Here is a 20680-nt window from a genome sequence, read left to right on the forward strand (position 1 = left end):
TTGCTCCCTACTGCTGGAGAAAGCTGGCCATGTTCCAGAAAGCACTTTCCATCCATTTGACGCAGCAAGCGAACTCATCTTTCTTGGCTCATATTCTACCTGAAGCCAAACCCATTTTCTAGAACAACCATCCACAATCAGTTGCCTTATTGGATCTGATGGACTACAGCTTTCCAAGACAGCATGGCTGTGCTTCGGGATTTATACTTAAACATATCTAGAAGGCTGTGCTCTAGAGAATGCTACCATAGACGTGTGCCTTGAAATTTTGTGCAATGCACAGGAGTTCCCAGTCAGTCAAATTAGTAATGGAAGGTATTACCTTAATGATCAAGAAATCTTTTCTGTTGTGTCCAAGGGAAAAAGAAATGTGAACACTCCCACATATTGTGACTCTATGCACAAAACTCACATGAGGAGAAACAGCTTTTTGTCTCTTGCTCCCATCTCAAATGTAAAAGAGCATTCCAAAATCTACTTACAACATAATTGCAATGTTGAATTATCCAATGCAATGATGCTTGAAATTTAAATAAACTCAGACCCCATGTAGTAGGACAGTGATGGTGAACCTTTTAGAGACTGAGTGCCCAAACTGCAACCCAAAACCCACTTAAGCATTGTCGAGTGCTGGGTGTGTGTGGCCCATTGGGTGGGTGTGGCCCATTGGGTGCACGTGGCTGCGGTGGTAACGGCAGACTGGGTGGGACTAAAAAGTTCAATCAATCAATTCCAACTTTGCAAGACCTTTTTTCACCCGCAAGAAGTTGAAATTGACTGATTGAAACTTTTTTTTTTTTTGTACACAGCAACGGAGGAGGCCTAAAGTGAAAAGGTTTTATAAAACTGAGCTGAAGGCCTAGGACTGGGACGACGGTGTGCATGCCCACAGAGAGGGCTCTGAATGCCGCCTCTGGCGCCCATGCCATAGGTTCGCCACCACTGTAGTAGGAGATGTCCAAACATCTCCATCTCCTCCTCTTCCTCCTCCTCCTCTTTCTCCTCCCACTTTGGGTATCAAGAAAGATACAAAGTTCTGGTTCCTGCTCTTCTGGCAGCCTTAACCATTGTTAATTGATGTTATTGTAGTGTGCCTTTGATGTTGTCTCTTCATCTTCTTCTGGGTCTTCCTCATGTTCTTTGACTTTCTCTTCTTTTCATATATGTCTTATACGGTATGGAATCCTAAGACATCCTCTCCAGGTGAGTGAATCACTTTATTTGCAGTTTTAGTATGTAGTTTAGGTTAGTTATTACTATCTGCAGCAATAGAAATACCACCTGCTATTCAGTAGTTTTACAAAGGAATCAATTCCTCCGAAAGGAGGCCTATGACATGTTGGGACATTGATGGTGGCAGGAGGAGAGAAGGCGAAGAAGGCACTGGGGTGACTACTGGGCCCTCAGATAAGCTGCTGAGGGGAGAGGGTGGAACACACACCAACCGTGCTCTATTCACTCAGCTGAGTTTTGTTTTAACTAAAACCTGGAACAACCTAATTTTTTTGGTTTGGTTTCTGCTGAGTTATGACTGACCCCAAAAAGTTCAGCACAGCTTCTAGAACTCCTGCAGGTTTCTTGCTGGTTTGACATAAAACCATTTTTCCCCATTTCAGGCATATCCACAGTACAATTTAAACATATCTAAACTCTGGGGTTTCTAAATTTCCTCTCGGGCTGACAGTAGAAGTGGGCTTCCCATCAGCTTTATATAACTTGTTGTGAGAAGATGTGATCAGACTTTTAGCTTATTTTTTTCCCTCTCAGTTTTAAGCTAATGTTTCTGCGGTTGTCAGTTGAAAGTGTGTAGAGATACCAATGAACCCTTTTAGTGTAATCTCCTTTGTAATATTTTGCAAATTACTCTGTCTAGATGGAAGGAGATTTGCATTGAATGTCACATGGAACACCTATAAAATAAGCACAAGATTTTTCTCTCATCTCTCCAGAAACCTGCAAATAGCAGGAAGCACAATAGCTTCCATTTTACACTTTTAAGAAGAAAATATGATTCAGGGCCAGAGGTTATTTTCCTCTTGTTTTGTTCACATTTTTCAAGAAGAAGGGAAAGCTTAGGGCATATTGCTGTGAGAATGAATTTGATACACTTGCACGGATATTCAACAGATACATTTCTTTAATTTTCCAGCTTGATTAGCGACTCTAAAATTACTGGACTGAGATTGAGATACCTTCTTCTGTCTCACTAACAGTTGCCTCCAAGGAATTAGAGCAGAATGGAAGAAAAACCTATATTTTGCTCCCATGTTTTATTCTGTCACAAAATATAGAGAGGATATTTGAGAGATAACAATGAATTCTGGTCACTGAAACAATGGCATAATGCGAATTTATTCAGAATAGCCCGTTCTAATTCTTAAAATCAGAATCAAGTCATATAAACCAAGGAATCATGTGGAAATTCAGATGGTGATTTACATAATAATCCTAGAGAAGCAGCATTCAAAGTGATAGATTTAGTTAGCCCCCCCTGAAAGCAATTTTGCTGATATGATGACTGGGGAGGGCTACTTTAGTCCAAATCAAGGCTAGGGCTATCTGGAATTTTTAACACCCACAGGATCATTGGCTGAGATCATTAACCTCATTTTCCCGTTTGCAAGCCAGAGTGTTGCTCAGCCCCTTCTCCCAGTCACGTATGTCATTGAAGAAACTCCCAGAAGGCCATAAAGCATTGGGTCTTCCCATAAAAATTGAGGTAGGGTGAGATTGGTGACCAGTAGATAAATGGGGAATGTTGTTTTGGGGGTGTCATGAGATCTAGTTTCTGTTAGTATTACTGTTTGCTTTAAAACTTTGTTTTTTACATGTTAAACTGTTTGGGGTTATGATATATAAAATGGACAGCCATTGAACTATTTTAAATAAGTAAATAGGACAATTGTGAGTTAAATCAGGAGACTAGTCTCAAAGGTCCAGGGAAGGAAGGAAAGAAGGAAGGAAGTGCTCTCTGAGCTTGGAGGCCTTAGAAGTGTATTTGCAGCTGGATCCAATTCATGTTTATTTGAAAATTAGCTTTAGTAATTTCCAGATGTCTAGGATTTTGAGAATAGCATTTCAGCCTTAGAGCCCCTTTGAAATGAGCCTCGCTGCCACTTTGCTAGTGGTGGAATTTATAATTCAAAATACTTTCAGAGATCATGTTAACTTGTTTGTAAATGATATTGGCATTAACGGGACTCATTTTCTTTTCATTTCGCATAAACTGTAAAATATAATAAGAGATAAATGTCTTAGTTGTACTGAGGAGTATTGAAGAGGGGTATTTTGGAGCTAATGGTATCAGTAAAATGAAAAATGTAATATTAAAGAACTGATTCATTATAGGAAACTGAGAGAAGAAATATTAAAAAATCTTTTTTATCAGATTAGTGGAACTTTCTTGTCTAGAGAACAAATTATTAAAACAGGTCAAAATAGTTGCAGAAACATTTGTTTATCTATACTGTGAATGTTGCTCTTTCCTCTCTGGAACAACCTATCTTTCTGAATTATAGATCCAAATTTCCCATCTTTCATAAATCTTGTAAAAATGAGTAGTTGAAATAATAAAATGATGGTAAACATTGTAGATGGCCTTTCTCCATTACAAATATATGAAGAGAGGAGGGGGAAGTGAAGAGCAGTACAATTAGATTGATTCATTAAATCTGGCAGTGGTCCACTTCCACAAGAAGCAAAAAAAAAAAAACTTTAGCTTCTTTCTCCTTACGTAGAAATACAACTTGGAAGATTGTAAAGCTAATTAGTTGAGGATAATATTACTAACAATAATACTAATAGTAATAATATTCACTGCCTTTTGGGAATAAACTTATTCCTAAAAAATATTCCTTATTTATACTTTCAGAGAGACTGTTGTTTGGTGCTTATAATGTTGCATCCATCCTTTTACACTGTTGAGTCTGGCTTAAAATACTGCAAAATATTCAGGTTGCAGCAACTATTTTACACTCTTTGAAGGTTAGATAGGGGCTGTCCATGGTGCTGAAATTGTGATGGTTAATTGCCGTGTATGAGTGATAGGCCAATACTTTTCTAATCTTACCATTGTTTGTCCTTATTCAAACAAATTCCATCTATTTCTATGTGCATACAGTGTTCAAAATGCACTGATACCTTTTTATTTCTTTATATCTGTCTCTAGAATGACATGTATTTGATGGCCTGAAATAGACCAGTCATATAAGTCCATGTTTGGTTTAAGATGTATTCTGTGCAATCTTTCACTTCATGGAATCTCCTAAGCCAATTTTACAATTCTGTGAGTAACTTAGTGAGTCTAAAATAATTGGGATGCTTTGACTTTTATTTTGTGAGAAGAGTACAGTCTTTGCCCAAATCTCAAATACCTCAGATTGATGTATTTCCAGATAACTACTGGACTGGTTAAAAATAAATTTATATAATAGCATTTTGAATTTCTTCTCTAAAGATAAGAGCCTAACCCTGTCTTGTTTAGACTAAAGTTATTCTAAGCAGCATGTGGAGTTATAACTGTAATAGCAAATGCTATTATAAAAGTCCCTTAGGAAAAATAAAAGATAATACCTATAACAAAACCTTCATTTTACTTGTTTTGTGATTCTTTGAGGACCATATACTATAACATTCCTCACAAGCCATCTTTTAATTCATATCATACTTTCGTTGCTTATTTTTATTGTTTCATTGCTTTACTAATGGTATGTTCTCATTTTTATCATTTTTTTCCCATTTAATGTTGTAAGCCACCCAGAGTAACCCCACAGTGAGATGTGCGGCAAATAAATTTAATAAATAAAATTAAAAAGTAAAATAAAATTTCAGAGTAAATTGAAATGTATTGCATACTTAAGAAGATTACAAATTGGAGCTTTATAAAAAGCCTATGGAAGTCTTACTTCCATAGGCCAAAGCTAGCTATGCAGCATGCAACAGTTTTGATTAATTTGTTGTGATTATTAATTCCTGTTAAATGTGTGTTTTTTTCTCATTAATATTTTTTTTAAAATCTCTACCAGATGCAAATGTATAATTACAAAAAAAATATGCAACCTAATTTATAGAATCCATATAGCTTAAAGTGTGGGGATTTCTAACCTGGGCTCCATGAACCATTAGATGTACATGGATAAATTTTGAGGGGGGGGGGAATTTGGACAGAAACATAATAAAACTTGATAAAGTAAAGCATAAAACAACTTTATGTTTGCTTATATTACTGTACTACATATTTGTTATTTTAAAACAGTTGGAAAACTTTTTCAGCATAATTGGGGTCCATAGATTTCACCATACTGCTAAAGCAGGGTGTCAAATTCAATTTCATTGAGGGCTGCATCAACATTATGGTTGCCCTCCAAGGGCCAGTAGCATGTGAGACTATGACAACTTACAGGGGCCAGTGGGTGTGGCAGGCTGGGCGTGGCTGGGTGGTCACAGCCAGGTCACCATAAATAGGTGGGCATGGCTGGGTGGATATGGCCGGCTTGATGCTGCTCACTGAGTGCAGCTGAATTGGGATGGCTGGGTTGATATGGAACAAGTTGTTCCAGCTACCTTGACATGGGGACAATTCGGTGCCCCACAAGCTCCTTGCCTCCCCAATCTGCTAGCAGGCAAGTGCGTGCACGTGCATGCACACACAGACACACACCCCGCATTCCAACTTTGGGGACTTTTATCCACAGAGGAAGGAGAGGGCCTTCTCCCCAAGCCCAGGCCTGATTGACAGTTTGCAAGCTCATATGTGGATAAAAAGTCTCCAAGCTTGGAATGGTGTGTGTGTGTGTGTGTGTGTGTGTGTGTGTGTGTGTGTGTGTGTGTGTGTGCGTGTGCACAGCATGCCAAAGGAGACATTCTTCTTCTAATCCCAGATATCATTGGCATTTCCCTGTCTGGTGCCCCCTCCCATCAAAACAGGAGGCAGAGGACGACACTGCTGCATGTGAAAGCTCAGAGGAGAAAGTTTGCAGGCAGCAGCAGTATCCTCCAAGTCCAGCTTCTACCTTGACAGATCTCTGGAGAGCAAGAGGAGGAGGCAGGGGAGTAGTGCTCCCCGATCCTGCAGAAGGGAGGGTGGCCCTTCTCAAAAGGGAATCTCCATTTCCAATTGTGAATGGTAAGGATGCTAGCTTATTGGGGCAGCCTTCCCTCACAAGTTGGACTCGGAGGAAATTGCTTCCTGCAAACTTCCACACACAGCAGCTTCATCCTGTGCCTCCTGTGGAGGCCAGGCAAGGCTGAGAGAGGGGATCCGGAGGTCTCCAGTGGACAAAGGCGAGATCAGGGCAAGCACCAAAGCCTCGTCCACCAGAGGAGCCTCACCATCTCTCTCAGGCCATGTGGAGTTTGAGTTTGACATGTCTGTGCTAAAGGGACATAAATTATCTAAGGTGGGACTCCCATTCATGTCTTGCAGTAGCCAATACGCCATGCCTTATCTCAGTTTTTTAATGTAGATGCAGTAAAGTAGAACATCTGGTTTGCATAAGCTCTGTACTTCAATTTTTTTTCCAAAAAGGTTTCTATTTGAATTTGGATTAGTGGTATTATTAGGTAATGAACAGAGCTGATAGCTACAGAACAGATATTTTGTTTTGCTTTGGTCTTAATTCTGTTGTACTATCCACACTATTTGAGTAGGTTTCATACTAAGATTGTTGAGAAGGAAAGGCTTTATAGTTTAACAGAGGCTGTGGAATGGCCCAGAGTGACTCAGAGTTTGGGCCAGCTCTGTTCTTGGCCACCATGACCCTGATCCAAATCTTTGATCATTTTCTGATTCCTTGCTTGCTTGCTTACTCAAATTTGGAATAATGTACTATCAGTATGCTATCTTGTGGAGAGGTCAACTGAGGGATGCTTGCAAGCTCTGAGGGAGCTATTGAGGAGAAGCAGACTCACACTGAACTCTGTCAAGACTGAGCTGTTGTGATTTGGGCCATCTGGCCCTGGAGAATCTCATTGTTTAGTGCTGGATGGGATGGCACTTTTCCATTTAGGACTGGAACACAATCTGAGGTTTTTCCAAGATTCACAGCTCCTTTTTAAAAATCAGGTGGCAGCTGTTGCTAGGAAGGCCTTCACATATATTCACCTTGTGTGTCAGTTATGTCCATTCTTAAATCAAGAGGCTATCCAGACAGTCACTCATGTCTTAATCACTTTTATATGGATGATTGCAGTGGGCTCTAGATGCTGCTGCTCTTTGAAATCATTTGGAAACTTCAGCTGGTTCAGAATGCAGTGGCCACAGGCTACTAATAAGCTCACCTTTGCTTAACAACATATGAGCTGCTCTAATTGTCAGTTAAGTTGAAGATGCAATTCAAGGACTGGTCCACAAAGTAGGGCCTGGCTCTCTGAGGGGCTGCTTTTCTCCAGCAGTTTCAGACAGATCTGCAGATCCCATTGCTCAGACAAAGTGATCTGATGAGACCCACCTTTGTCAATGCTCTGCCAATCCTCTGGAATGGCATTTCTCTAGGGATTCCCATGGCTTCTTCCCTGCTTTCATTTAAAAGATTGTCAGAAGTTTGGCTTGGTTCCACAGGCCTTGGGTTAAAGTGGATGATGGGTTTCTTTGTGAATATATATATATATATATATATATATATATATATATATATATATATATATATATATATATATTAACTAGATGGTTCTTGTTCCCGAACTTCTTTTTTTATTTTCTGCTTTATTTTTGTTTATTATTTTAATTGTTTAAACCCTCCCAGGGGTGTTAAGGATTCAGGCAGCTTTATAAATCTTATAAATAAATAATAAATAAATAAATAGATCAATACTGTTTGCTTTGACTTGCAGTGATTTTTCTCAGTTTTCAAGGCCTTCTCTCATTTTAAAATACCCCCAGCTAGCGATGTATGTACGAAGCCTCTGAGCCGTAGCCTTCCGTTTACGCTGAAGCCCTTGCTTCAAGGTGCCCTCTTGTTGTTGTTCTTTGTCTTTTCCACTGAAAGTAGCCTGTCTTTTTACGTTTCAGAATCCTGCTGCCAAATGAGGACATTGGACAGTGGAATAGGAACCTTTCCTCTTCCAGACTCAGGAAACCGTTCAACGGGCCGACACGTTTCTAAACAAGGACTGGATTTAGAAAACGAAGATTTCACATCACCCGAGCAACCTTTTCCTCAGTCTCCATCTGAGAAAGCCCAAACCCTAGAACGAGAAGTGCCTTCAACAACTAATAAAAGCCCGGGATCTGTCGAGAGTGTAATTTCTCATTCCGCATCAGATCCTACAATGGCTGATAGAGGCGTGCGGGCTTTGCAGAGTCATCTTCCGAAAGCAGCTTCTTCAGGTAAAACGACAGCTTCTGTTTTTTTCCAAACGAGATGCTCTGTGTCCACCTGTCCGTTCTCGTTAGCAGAGACCTCCCAATGATAACATTGTGTAAAAATGGGTGAAATATGCAGCTGAAAAGACACCTCGCATTACTGTAGATGTTTTGCAAACTGCTGAGCCCAGTGAAATGGAGAGGTTATGATGCTAAATGGGAATCTACTGTCTTATAAAGAAGACATAGCACGTGTTAGGGGGTCTTTTTCAAGCTCTACCCAGTTAGACTGACCCAGATTCAAGAGAGACACAAACATGCTGGGCCCTGGATAGCTGGTTTCTTTCTATCTCCCTATAAAGGTTGGGGAGATATTCTGTTTTGTAAAAACAAGCACATGAAAGCGATCCTATATTCGATTCTATTGTTATCGTTTTACTATCACTATGATAATCGTATGACAATTAGTACATTTGACAATGTTCATATTATAATCTATATTATTATTATTCAATATACCGGGGATAGGCAACCTTGGCTCTTTTATGACTTGTGGACTTCAACTCCCAGAATTCCTGAGCCAGCTTGCTGGCTCAGGAATTCTGGGAGTTGAAGTCCACAAGTCATAAAAGAGCCAAGGTTGCCTACCCCTGCAATATACTATACAATACTCTGTATTATTGCTAATACGCATCAACATTTATTTCTTAAGTCTGTTCTGTCTTAAGTCTCCCCCCCCCCTTTCTCTGAGATTTCTTCTTTTTCTGTTAATGGCCACAATGTAGAATTCTTGCATCTTTTTTTTCCCATGTTCTGCTTTATCTAGCTGAGCCTTTATACTTCTTTCCCTCTCTTTTGGAGCATCCACTCCTGCTGAGGGAAAGCCACCTTCATTCATTTGGCTGCTGTACTCTGCTGGTGGCTGCAGTGCTCCAAAGCACACGTCTTCTACCACACCTGTGTCAAGGTTGCAGCTTTACTGGCAATTCTGCTAGGCTGATGCTGGGGAAAAGGCACACACAGGAGAGAAAGAAAGGAGCAGAGGTTCCAGCAGCTTACTCTTCCACGCCATGTCTTTAAATACTTTGTGGATAATGTCAAAGCTAAGTCAGGGCACGTTTAAGCTGTAGCCTAGGGGTGTCAGACTGCCGCCCCGTGGGCCGATGCGTCATGGCAAAACCGCACCCACCCCATTGCCGGCAATGGAAAAAAAGTTGCGATACGTCACGACACATCACGTGACGTTACGCGTTTGACACCCCTGCTGTAGCCAAAAGCAAATTGAAGATTTTTCCAGAGGTGGCAGAACTTTTACTCTTAAAATACTTTTGTGTGTGTATGTGCTTGTAATGTGTGGGTATGTCATATGTGACCATATGGTTCTTAGTCCAGGTGTAAAGGCCAATGCAAGCTTATGATGATGATTGTTATATGAAGCATTCATACATCTACATCTAGAAGTAGCTTAACCATTTTATTCAGAATCCCAAAGGTGCTTTTCGAAAGGCAACTGGACATTCTTGGGGGGTTTTTTTTCCCCTTGAAAATGTTTTGCTTCTCATCTAAGAAACTTCTTCAATTCAGGTGGAACTCAAGAAGCTTCTTGGATGAGAAACAAAGCGTTTTCGAGGGGGAGAAAAACCCCAAGAAAGTCCAGCTGCCTTTTGAAAAGCACCTTTGGGACAACTATGACCTGGATGACTGAGAGTCTCCATAGACATTTTATTGAGTAGTATAAAAGGCTGCCCTTTTCAAGTTCATCAGAAGTACGTGAATCTCATGTGCTAAATGTTATTTGTTTAAGTATTCGAATCATGATCCCGTGTACTTCATAAAAGAAAAAAATGTTTAAAACAGAAAGAGTATGTTAACATGTTTAGACTGCACAATTGTTTGGCAAAGCTGACCTTTTCTCCGATTGCCACGTTCAAATGAGAATTAGAAATCTATTGCAAGAATCCCAAAGAAGTTTTGCTAATGTGTCAATATTTAAATTGAACAGATGAATAAATAAACTACATTAAAGATTCTTGAAAGTTTACGAGACACCTTCTAATTAAACATGCTGGAATGTAATTGATTTAGTAAAATTCCTAATACAGGTTTGCACTGCCTACAATAGAATGCAAATACGTGCTGTATGCTTCATTGGAAACTCCCCTGCTCATTTCAGATTGTAGTTAAAGAAAGGGTATCTTAAGTTAGACTATTTTTTTAAAAAAAGTGTATTGTTAATTAATAGCATAACTAGAGGAGATTTAGAATAGAAATCTTAGTTATAGATTATATGCTACATGCTTGAATAGCCACATGTGTGACCTCAGTTCAGCAGCGTGCTATAGAAAAGGCTCCGTGATTAAACACTGTCATTATAACAAATTGAATAGAAACTGCAAGCACTGAATTGCTTCATAAGAAGTCAGTAGCACTGAGATTGTCCTGATCTTAATGCTAATATTCACTGCACCAGCCTTCTACTGTCTGTTTCTTAATTAAATTGTCTTGAAGAGATGTGTTTTTTAAAAAAAACAAAACAAAAAAATAACCTGGTATGCTGCAGATTGGGAAGTCAACATTCTCACTTTCAAATGTTGTCTTCTCACTAATCTCTCTTTTTCCCTCCCATATGCATGCATACGGTGAATCTTACAAAGCACTCTGATTTAGATGTGCTCTTGTTCTACAAGTTGGTCCATTGAAAAAGAGTAAATTATTTGGTTTAGAACACTTGTGGTGAGAGAATTTTTTTCTATTGCTTCGTCCTTTTCTTCTCAGTTAGAAAAATCTACCTCTGATGGTTCCCTTCCTCAAACTTTTCATTAAAAAAAAATGGTCAGGACCCATAAATCGTTGTGATTTCATGCCAATTTGTTTTATTATTTTATTTTATTTTATTTATAATTTGAGGTTATATGTGCTCTGCTTGCACATCCCTAACAATAAGGATGGCTGAGTATTATGCCTTTTTGGTAATGTAACTATATGTAAGAAGTATGTTCCATGATATTAAGTGATTTGGCTTGCAGGATTCATATCGAGTTAGCTTTGTCTACTTCTTCCTCCATTTTGTAGAAATGGAGCTATCAAGTCCTTAGCAGCAGCTTACAATAAAGAAGCAAGATTCCCACACAGTCTTCTTTCCACAAATTTATTGAAAGGGAAGAGGTTTAGTTTATAAAAATGTTGGCAATTTGTTGCATTTACTTTAACACCCAATTTATTGCTAAATGTCTTCTGGCAGAGATGACTACCTCTTTTCCTGATAAAGAAGAAGGTGCGGATATTCTGCATTTGTAACATTTTGCAAGCCACTGTCCTCTCTTTTTCCCATGACCATAGTGTAATCAGTCAATTCATGAATGAATCTGATCCTTACATGCAAACATAATCCAAGATGCTATGCTCCATTTCTTTTTGTTATCCAGGAGTAACAGGTCCCGTGGGAAAAAACAGTCAAGAATCGAGTTGTTTGGCTTCGGCATCATTAGATGATTCAGAGAAAGAAAAAAACAGCAATGTAAAGATGTTTCCAGACTGGAGCAGCAAGAATGTTATCAAAGCCAAGGTATAAATGTAAAATATTTTGAAAGTATTTGGTTTATTTCTCAAAGTTTATTTATTTCTCAAATTTATATTCTGTCCATCTCTTAAGTTATTACCCCACTTCATCCTCCCAAACTCTGTGATGGTAATTTGATTATAACACATTATTAGAGTTGATGGATGGTATTCTGAATGTCCCAGGTTCAGCTCTGGCTTCTCCATGCTATATTAGAAAAAAATCTTATCTAAAATCCTGAATAACTATTGCCATTTAGTATAGAGCAATAGGCAAGTCAAACACCCAATAAGGTTCATGGCAAGGAAATATCTTTACTCTGTTTTTAGACCAAATCCACTAGCCTCTCATCATTTCCATACAAGATGTTAGCTGTTTAACAGAGATAAGAATGGTAAAATAACATTATTGCTGAATATTTTGTGTAGCAGTAGGTTTACCAAAAGTAAACTTACATTAAATTAAAATTCAGTTCAGTAATATATCATGCATATTCATTAGCATTAATATGTTATATGTGCTTTCCCCTTTCATTTACAATATTTACAAATAATTTTTATTATTGATTGCAGTTAATTTACAGGGGAAGAATTTGTGACGTGATGTCAAGTAATCTATCAACTTAAGATATTAAACCGTTGTTATCCCCAAACATTATACAGTAGAGATTCATTTCATTTTCTTTTTTGTATGTGCTTATGTAGTTTCATACTATCTCTTTTTCAAAAAGTGATCATATTCTGCCTCTTACTATGTTCCAGGAAACTGAGGTCAATTGCAAGAAAATTTGAAGGCTAAAGTTTAATGTGAAAAATACATAGAATATTTTGTGCTGTTGTTATTTCTTTACTGCAAGTGTTAGCAGCCTTGAATTTGATAAAAGAGGCAGTGAACGTAGGAATGTTTAAATTTTTTGCTATAACTTTATTCCTAATCAAAGTTCCCTTCATCCAAAGCTACTTTCCTTTTTTGAAGTGGAAAGGATATATGAAGCAGTTATATTTTCTTCTCCAAGAGAAAAATATCTGGGTTGATTTCTCTTGAAAACCTGGACTGTGTGAAAGAGTAAAAGAAAAGCCCATTGCATTTCTGTGATCAAACTCAGAATTTCCTTTGGAAAAAGGAGAAGAAACACATCCAAGAAGATACTACATGCCTACCTTGAATAATTTTTTTTAAAAAAAGCTATACTGAAAAATTACAATCATACAATTATTTGCATTGTGCCAAATAAAGAATTAGAATAAATGTAAAGTCCTTTAAGATAATAGTCTGAATTATTGGATTTGAGTGGGAAGTCCTAAGTTTTATTAGATTTTTCTCTCGCCTGTATTATTTTTATAAGTAACTCAAGGCGATGAATGTATTTAATACTCCTTCCTCCTTTTATTTTCCCCATAACAACAACCCTGTGAAATGGGTGGGCTGAGAGTGATTGGCCAAATCATCCAGACAGCTTTCATATCTAAGGCAGGATTAGAATTCACCATCTCTTGGTTTCTAAACCAGCATCTTAATCACTATAACTGCAGTCACTTTCTATGGGGAAACCCTCTAGATGACTCCGAGCCAATCATTCTTTTCTTAGCTCCATCAATCTCAGCAGGTGATTGTTATGAGGAAAACTAATATAGTACTATGCTTAGATAGAAGCACAAACCAAATAAAAACAATAATGCTAACAGAAGATTATACCACTGGGGGATGGTATGGATTCAGGTTCCCCACTGCAATACAGTACACTTTGTTTCATAGGAATACACTGTAGAATTGGATTCCTGCGCTGGATAGGGACTGTACTAGATCGGGGTCCCAAACCCCAGGCCACGGCCCACTAGTGGATCTCAGCCTGTTGAGAACCGGGCCTCACAAGCAGTGGGTGAGCGCATGCGCATGTGTGCAAATGGAGCTGTTTGTGCTTGCGCGAATGTCTACCACTCACACATAACCATCCCCTCCCCCACACACCAGGCCCCCCAAGCCGAAAAGGTTGGGGACCACTGTACTAGATGATACCTAACGTTCCTACAGTTTTATGTTTCTTTAATATTTTATTTATGTATTTATTGAATTTATTTGTCACCTCTCTTGTAACGAAATGACTCTGTGTGGCTTACAGCATTAAAAATTATAATCCTAAGAAATATCTTTAAAACAATAAAAGTACAAATCCCAACCAATAAAATTATAATATAGGGAATCTCCAGCCCTCAAAATATTCCCCAAGTATTTCTCACCCGATGAACAATGTTTGCTTCCATTTCTGTCAGTTCAGAGACTTGTTGGGTGACTACTTCATACCCCAGAGACAACAACAGGTAAATGACCGACTCTGAATTCCTGAGTTGCCACTAACTCTTCCTGGATCCTTTTTACATTTCAAATGCTTTTGTTATAACATTAAAGCAAGATGGATTCTCTAGCTGGATTGTGTGCAAACTGGTTTTAATACTTAGGTTGTGCTGGGAGAAAGTTCAGGGATTGTGACCTTTAATGACATAATCGGTAGCAAATGGCAGCAGTTAAATAAATTGTGAAAGAGATAAAAAAAAAAAAGGGCTCACCTTTTTGCCTGCACTCCAGACCTACTGCTTTCACTGAAATGTTTTCTGTTTTGAGTCAAGGAATTGTATGTTGTTTTGTACAGGACAGGGCACTGAGAGTGTGCACTTACTCTGCTAGCAGTAGCAGTGATACCGAAATGGAGCTAGAGCATGAAACAAATGATTTTGGAACTGGAGGGGAAATGTTGGTAGATTTAATGAAGAGCAACAAACAAGGTACTGTACCATTTGTGCAAGGAAATGTATTAATCCCACTTCTGTGGTGACACATGCTTTTTAGCCATCACTTCTAAAATCTCATTACTCTTTATTGTATTTTTACAGCCTGATTTTTGCAGCCTGATTGTGACTAGATGTCAAACTATAACATTTTTAGTTGTAAATCCTTATGGTGTAACTAAAACAATATAATATTCTGTTATTGCTTCAATAGTATATTATACAACAAGACACACACACATGTCCCATATTTAAATAGTTTAAAAGAAGCCAATGAGCCATGAACTCAGCTCCTATTCTTTAGTTAAAGTCGTATCTAATTTTCCTTTGGAAACAGACATGGCCCTTTTCTCCCATGTTTCTCTAGATCTTTCACATACATTAAATATAACTTAAATAAGAGCCAAATAACTAAACTCTTACTCTTGTAAATGTTTGGTTGATAACTATTACATTTTTAAAGCATGCATGCTTTGTGTTTTTTTAATTCAAATTTTAGAATAAAATTTAGGCGATGCCTATATTGTGACCCTCATGCATTTTCATCCAGTATAAATTTTCCATTTTTAATGAAGCAGTTTTGAATGCACATGGCTGACTCTAAATTAATTTAGAAGCATGCTTAGGAGATGACCTTGGAAGAGATTACTCAAGTGAATTGCAGTAGATTCACATTACTTCATTTCTAAGTGGTACTGGAACACCTACTACTAGACTTAGTGTGGCCTTAGCATCCACAAGGCTATTAATATATGTTGTGTGAATGTGGGTGAAAATAAGCAGCTACTATGTAGATACACTGTTAAGCATCATTTTTATTTCACAGGCTATAGTGAATCCGATTTAAATTCCAGAGTTTGAGAATAAAATGATGGGTGCCTGGATCTTCGTGCTAAGTGTTCAGAAAATAATAATAATAATAAAATAAAATAGTAAACAGCATCCTTGGTGTCTAGAAGGTTAATAGGGAGAAAGCTCATGGTCACAGTGATCAAAAAAGCTGGTTTGAAAGAATGTCATTCTTGAATTCTAAATGTGACTACCAAAAAATTGAGGAACCTATTAAATCTCTTCATCAGTAGCTTCTGCTGGCTTGAACTATTAGAAAGTTACCAGATTGCTTATGTTTGATCTACAGATAAAAGCAGCAATATTTTTTCACTGGGAAGCTGGTGTTCATATTGACTAACCAACTCTAGTTAATCAAGCCCAAAATGTGCAAATAAGGGTCCAAGCAAAGTATATTGGAACATGTCTTCCGGCAAGAAATAATATTCATATAACTGTTATAGTCACACGTATAAGAGCTGTAAGAGATAAGATTTATTTATTTATTTATAAATTTTATCATAGCACCTGAAACCAACCAGCTCTAGGCAGCTGACAGAGTTTAAGTATTAAAAGCAGAATACATAAAAAAATTAAATGATAACTGAAAATACAAGTTGAAAATCATAATATTCTAAAAATGGCACTACGTGAAACTATTAATCTGGAAGGGATGGATTTGCATTGATTACAAAACAAAGGATATATTTGCATATATGCCTTAGGATAGCAATGATCATAGGAATTTTTTTACACACTTTTCATAACACAGCATTGTTTACTGCTTTTAGTGATTCCAAAATCAGCTCCAAGTTTTTTCCCTGGGCAGATGGTTGGTTCTTTTTAAATCTGTGCAATTGCTATTATGTTCAGAATATTTTTGACCATCACAAATACGTATATAAGCCAGACTGTAGCAAATGGACCTGACCTGAAGAAAACTGTTTTAAGACAGAAAAAATTGAGGGGATAATCATTTTATCTTACAGTTAAATAAAATGCTTTCTGCAGCAGCTGAATTAAGATTCCTTAAACGTTTCTCGAATCAATATTCTGATATAGAACTTTTTCTTTAAAGAAATAACAAGTTATTTGCAGCAATATATAAGCAGACATCTTTATGTTTAGCATACTGCTGATTACCAGTTGTAGAGCTGAATGCCTGATTGTATTTTGTGCTTCTTAAATCAGATGGTTTACTTTTGCCCTAATTGTGTAACTGCCCTGCGCTGTGTTATACTACATACTGACATACAATATGTGCTTTCTCCAACAAAATGCTACTACCAGTTCCTCTCTCTCCATAATATCTTGTTTGCTTCAAGATGGAAGCTAACATTATAAAAATAATTGTACCTCCTGCATTTGATGCTCACTGTTTTAAGCTTTATAACCCTTATCTTACACAAATTCAAAGAGACAATTATTGATCAACGATCCTGATTAAATGGTGTCCATTAAGACATGAAAAGTTGAAATAAACTAAATAACATCCTTTTGCTAGCTGGTTGTTCAGTACCATCACCCCCTATTTAAGAAATGATAGGTTAGATGGTCCCACCCCATTCTTAGTTTCAATAGTCCCTTTCAAAATTGTCAGAGGGGAGACACAGATGAGTTATCCATATAATCATATTAAATATCATTTATTAAATTTTCATCCAGACTGCATTCGTCCCATTGTGCTGAGTCTGCCACTTTTTGGAATGGACTTCCCAGGCTTTCCATGCTTCCCCCCTCTGCAGGACACAACAAAGAATATTTCAGGCTCTTTCCCTGAGGACAGGAGTAATAATTATTTCTTGTGTTTATTGCCAAGGAAGGGAAAAAATAGAGATAGCCAGAGATGCTCCTCAAGGATTTTTCAGGGCTCCAGTTGAACATTCAAAGCAGTGTCAAGGTAAAAAAAAAAAAAAAAAAAAACAAGCAGCACCAATGCCTAATTCAAGCACTATCTCATGACAAATCGTCTGCTCCATTCTGTGGGCTATAACTTACTGTAAAATAGATTTAGTAATCAATCGTGTGGAAGGACGGACTGCCTGAAGAGATTAAAAGCCCCTCTGCTCCTTCCTTTCTCCCCCTCCCACTGTGGCCCTCCCCCCATAGTCAGGACAATGGGCTGCCAATCAGGGAGGAGGCAGGGGAGAGGAGGAAGACAAGATGGCTGTCTGGGAATTTTTCCACCATAGGCCTCATGAAGAAGAAGAGCTCAGAAGTCAATTAAAGAGGCAAACTGAAAGATAGCAGGCCTGATGAGAAAGAGGCAGCAGCCAAGAAAACTGGGGGGAGGAGGAGAAAGAGAGAGAGAGAAAGAGAGAGAGAAAGAAAGAGAAAGAAAGAAAGAAAGAAAGAAAGAAAGAAAGAAAGAAAGAAAGAAAGAAAGAAAGACATTTATTCCCTCAGAACTGGTGTGAAGGAAAAGTTACTCCTGTTGTATCCCTCAGAAAGGGCAGAGACTTGGAAGGAGAGAAGAATCAAGGCACCCAGCAGAACAGGCATAGAAAAAGTAGACTATGACAGCACAGAACTAGAAAGCAGAAACTATAAAAGATAAAAGGCAAATTGAACTCTTGAAGCTTTCCTTTTGTGAAATACAAGTCTTCCCCCCCATCACTGAACGGAGATGCAAAAATCCAATGAATCCTCCAGAATTGCAGTGCTTTGTGTCTGTTGAGTCTGGGCCAATCTGATTATTAGTGGTTCAAAAAAAAAAAAGAACCTGCTTCAATCAGATATGCCATTTGTCACATTTTCAGTCTAACCCTTGCACAAAGACTATTAATGTTCACAAGCAACTGTTGCCACAGATTTCATGCAAGAGGCCAAAAATAATGAACAGAAACACAGAAGAATGGCAGCTGCTTATTAGTGGAGCTCTGTAAACAATCAAGGTAATTAGGTAACAGAAAATTAGGGGATACATTTGAAGAAGAAGGGCATGAGTGTTTCCCCCTACTAGCTAATATAAGAATCTTCCTGCGAGCTTTTGCTTTTGCAAAGTACTATTGCAAACAACAATAGTACTTGACTCTACATATTGGAAAGACACAAGCTGACCTTCCTGACATCCTTCTGTTTTATTTCATCAACCAGAATGGAAGGAAATAGGCTTTTGGCTTTTCTGCTTCTCTCTTTTTTTTTTCTGGCTCAGCTGTTCATTTATGCAGTTAAGAGCAGGATAAAATAAGCTAGGGAAGAAAAAAAAAAAAAGAAACAACCCCAAAAGCTTTTTTTAAAAAAAAACCCTCTTTCTTATTTGATGGCTAACATTAAAACGGCAAACAGTAATGGTGGTTATTGTGTGCCATCAGATAAGGAGTGTTAACTGGCAGAGCCCAGAAGGAAAGCTTTTTCTGCCATGGCTCCTGCCCTTTGAAACATTATCCCCCCTGAGAGTAGATTGACCTCATTCCTCTTGGCCTTCTGTAAGGCCTTAAAAACTTGGTTTGGGCCTGAACTGGGACCCCAGATATGTTAAAGGTGGTTTTTTTTAATGATTCCCAGCTACTGTATGTTTTGTTTTTTGTATTATACTGTATGTGTTTTTATTTGCCATTGTAAATGGCAACGGCAAATAAGTGAGATGCGTAGCCACATAAATCAATAAAATAAATAAGGCACCCAATTTTTCTCATTACAGGTAGTCCTCTATTTGCAACTACAATTGACCTAAAATTCCTGTTGCTAAGGAATTTTGCCCCATTTTACTACTTTTCTTGCCACATTTCCTAAGTGAATCACTGCAGTTGTCAAGTTAGTAACACGCTTGTTAAGTGAATCTGGCATCCCCATTGACTTTGCTTGTCAGAAGGTTGCAATGAACCTGGGACACTGCAACCATCCAAAATATGAGTCAGTTGCTGAAGTTTGATCAGGTGACCATGGGGATGCTGCATAAGTGTGAAAAAGGTCATAAGTCACTTTTTTCAGTCCCATTGTAACTTTGGGACTAAATGAACTGTTGTAAGTTGAGGACTACCTGTATAAAGTATATATAGTGACCAAAATGAATTGCAAAGGGGTTTTGTTTTGTTTTGGGTTTTTTTTTTTTTTACAGCTTTGTATGCTCGAGTAAGACAACTGAAACCAGTTCATGGAGCTTTTAGTAACTGGTACACACTGAGAGGTTTAAATGTTGAAGTAGATCTTTGAGTTAAGCTATACACCTAGGCTTCTGTGGCGTTATCCACATTCATACTCTTCATTAATAACCAGCATAATTCTTTTATCAGAAATAACAATTTTGAGAAGGCATAATGTATTAGCAGGCTGTAGTACAGGTAGTCCTTGACTTATGACCACAACTGGGACAGAATTTCTATTGCTACCGGTAAGCAAATTAGCAAATCACTGCAGTTTTTAAATGCATCATACGGTCATTAAGCAAATTTGGTTTCCCCGATTGACTTTGCTTGTTGGAAGCTGGCTGGAAAGTCACAAATGGTGATCATGTGATGACGGGATGCTGCAACTGTCATAAATACATGCTGGTTTCTAAACACCCAGATTTTGATCACACAACGAAGAGGATGCTGCTACCGTTATAAGTGCAGGGACCAGTCATAAGTCACTTTTTCCAGTGTCAGTAAATGAATGCTTGTAAGTCAAGAACTACCTGCACATTTAATGAAAAAAGTTCTGGAACCCAATGGAGATTATTTCAATCCGGAAGAGGATGCATTAGGACTAAGGCAAATCACATTTATTGTCAAAAACTTGGTTTGAAGATAAAGCTTACTGACTCCTTTAAAAATTTAACTTACACTGCAAATACGGTTGTAGTCTAAGTAACTGAACATTCCTTGGAAAACATGTTAAATATTGTTCAATTCCAGCTTTCATTTCTGACAGCTGAAATTGAACATTAATATTTTTCAATAATTAAAGAATTTAAAAAGAATAAATGTATAAGAAAGGTACATTACTTCACAGAAGTTTTAAAATCGATTGCAGACATAAAAATGTATAATTTCATCAACTTCTCCATCCCTCACTTAAGCATACAAAATTATCATAATGCAAATTATCAGAAAGAAAAAATGTTTTAAAGCTGGAAGCTAGACATTAGCTGTATATAGGACAGATAAACCACTCTGATTAAGATACATATTTAAATTATACTAATGTTCAAAATTCAGCATTAAAGTAACATTAGGAATTACATTTCAAACATTAAAATTACCTACTAGTAACAGAAGCATTTAT

The 20680-nt window shown here is 37.8% G+C and overlaps 1 protein-coding gene across 15 annotated transcripts in view; it reads left to right on the top strand.

Moving 5' to 3' along the window:
* NCKAP5 (NCK associated protein 5) overlaps positions 1 to 20680 on the top strand; it is a 656435-nt gene that overhangs the window by 584815 nt on the left and 50940 nt on the right. For 14 of the 15 annotated variants that reach the window (XM_039328230.1, XM_039328233.1, XM_039328231.1 and 11 more), the window contains 3 exons: positions 8009 to 8326; positions 11728 to 11867; positions 14509 to 14641. In XM_039328230.1, coding sequence (XP_039184164.1) covers positions 8009 to 8326; positions 11728 to 11867; positions 14509 to 14641 — 591 coding nt within the window. Of the gene's footprint in view, positions 1 to 8008; positions 8327 to 11727; positions 11868 to 14508; positions 14642 to 20680 lie in introns of those variants that run through there. The other variant, XR_005554850.1, reaches the window with a different exon arrangement.

This window comes from Crotalus tigris, unplaced genomic scaffold, assembly GCF_016545835.1.
Source record: "Crotalus tigris isolate CLP2741 ecotype Arizona unplaced genomic scaffold, ASM1654583v1 scf7180000024374.3283719, whole genome shotgun sequence".
Classification (NCBI taxonomy): Eukaryota; Metazoa; Chordata; class Lepidosauria; order Squamata; family Viperidae; genus Crotalus; species Crotalus tigris.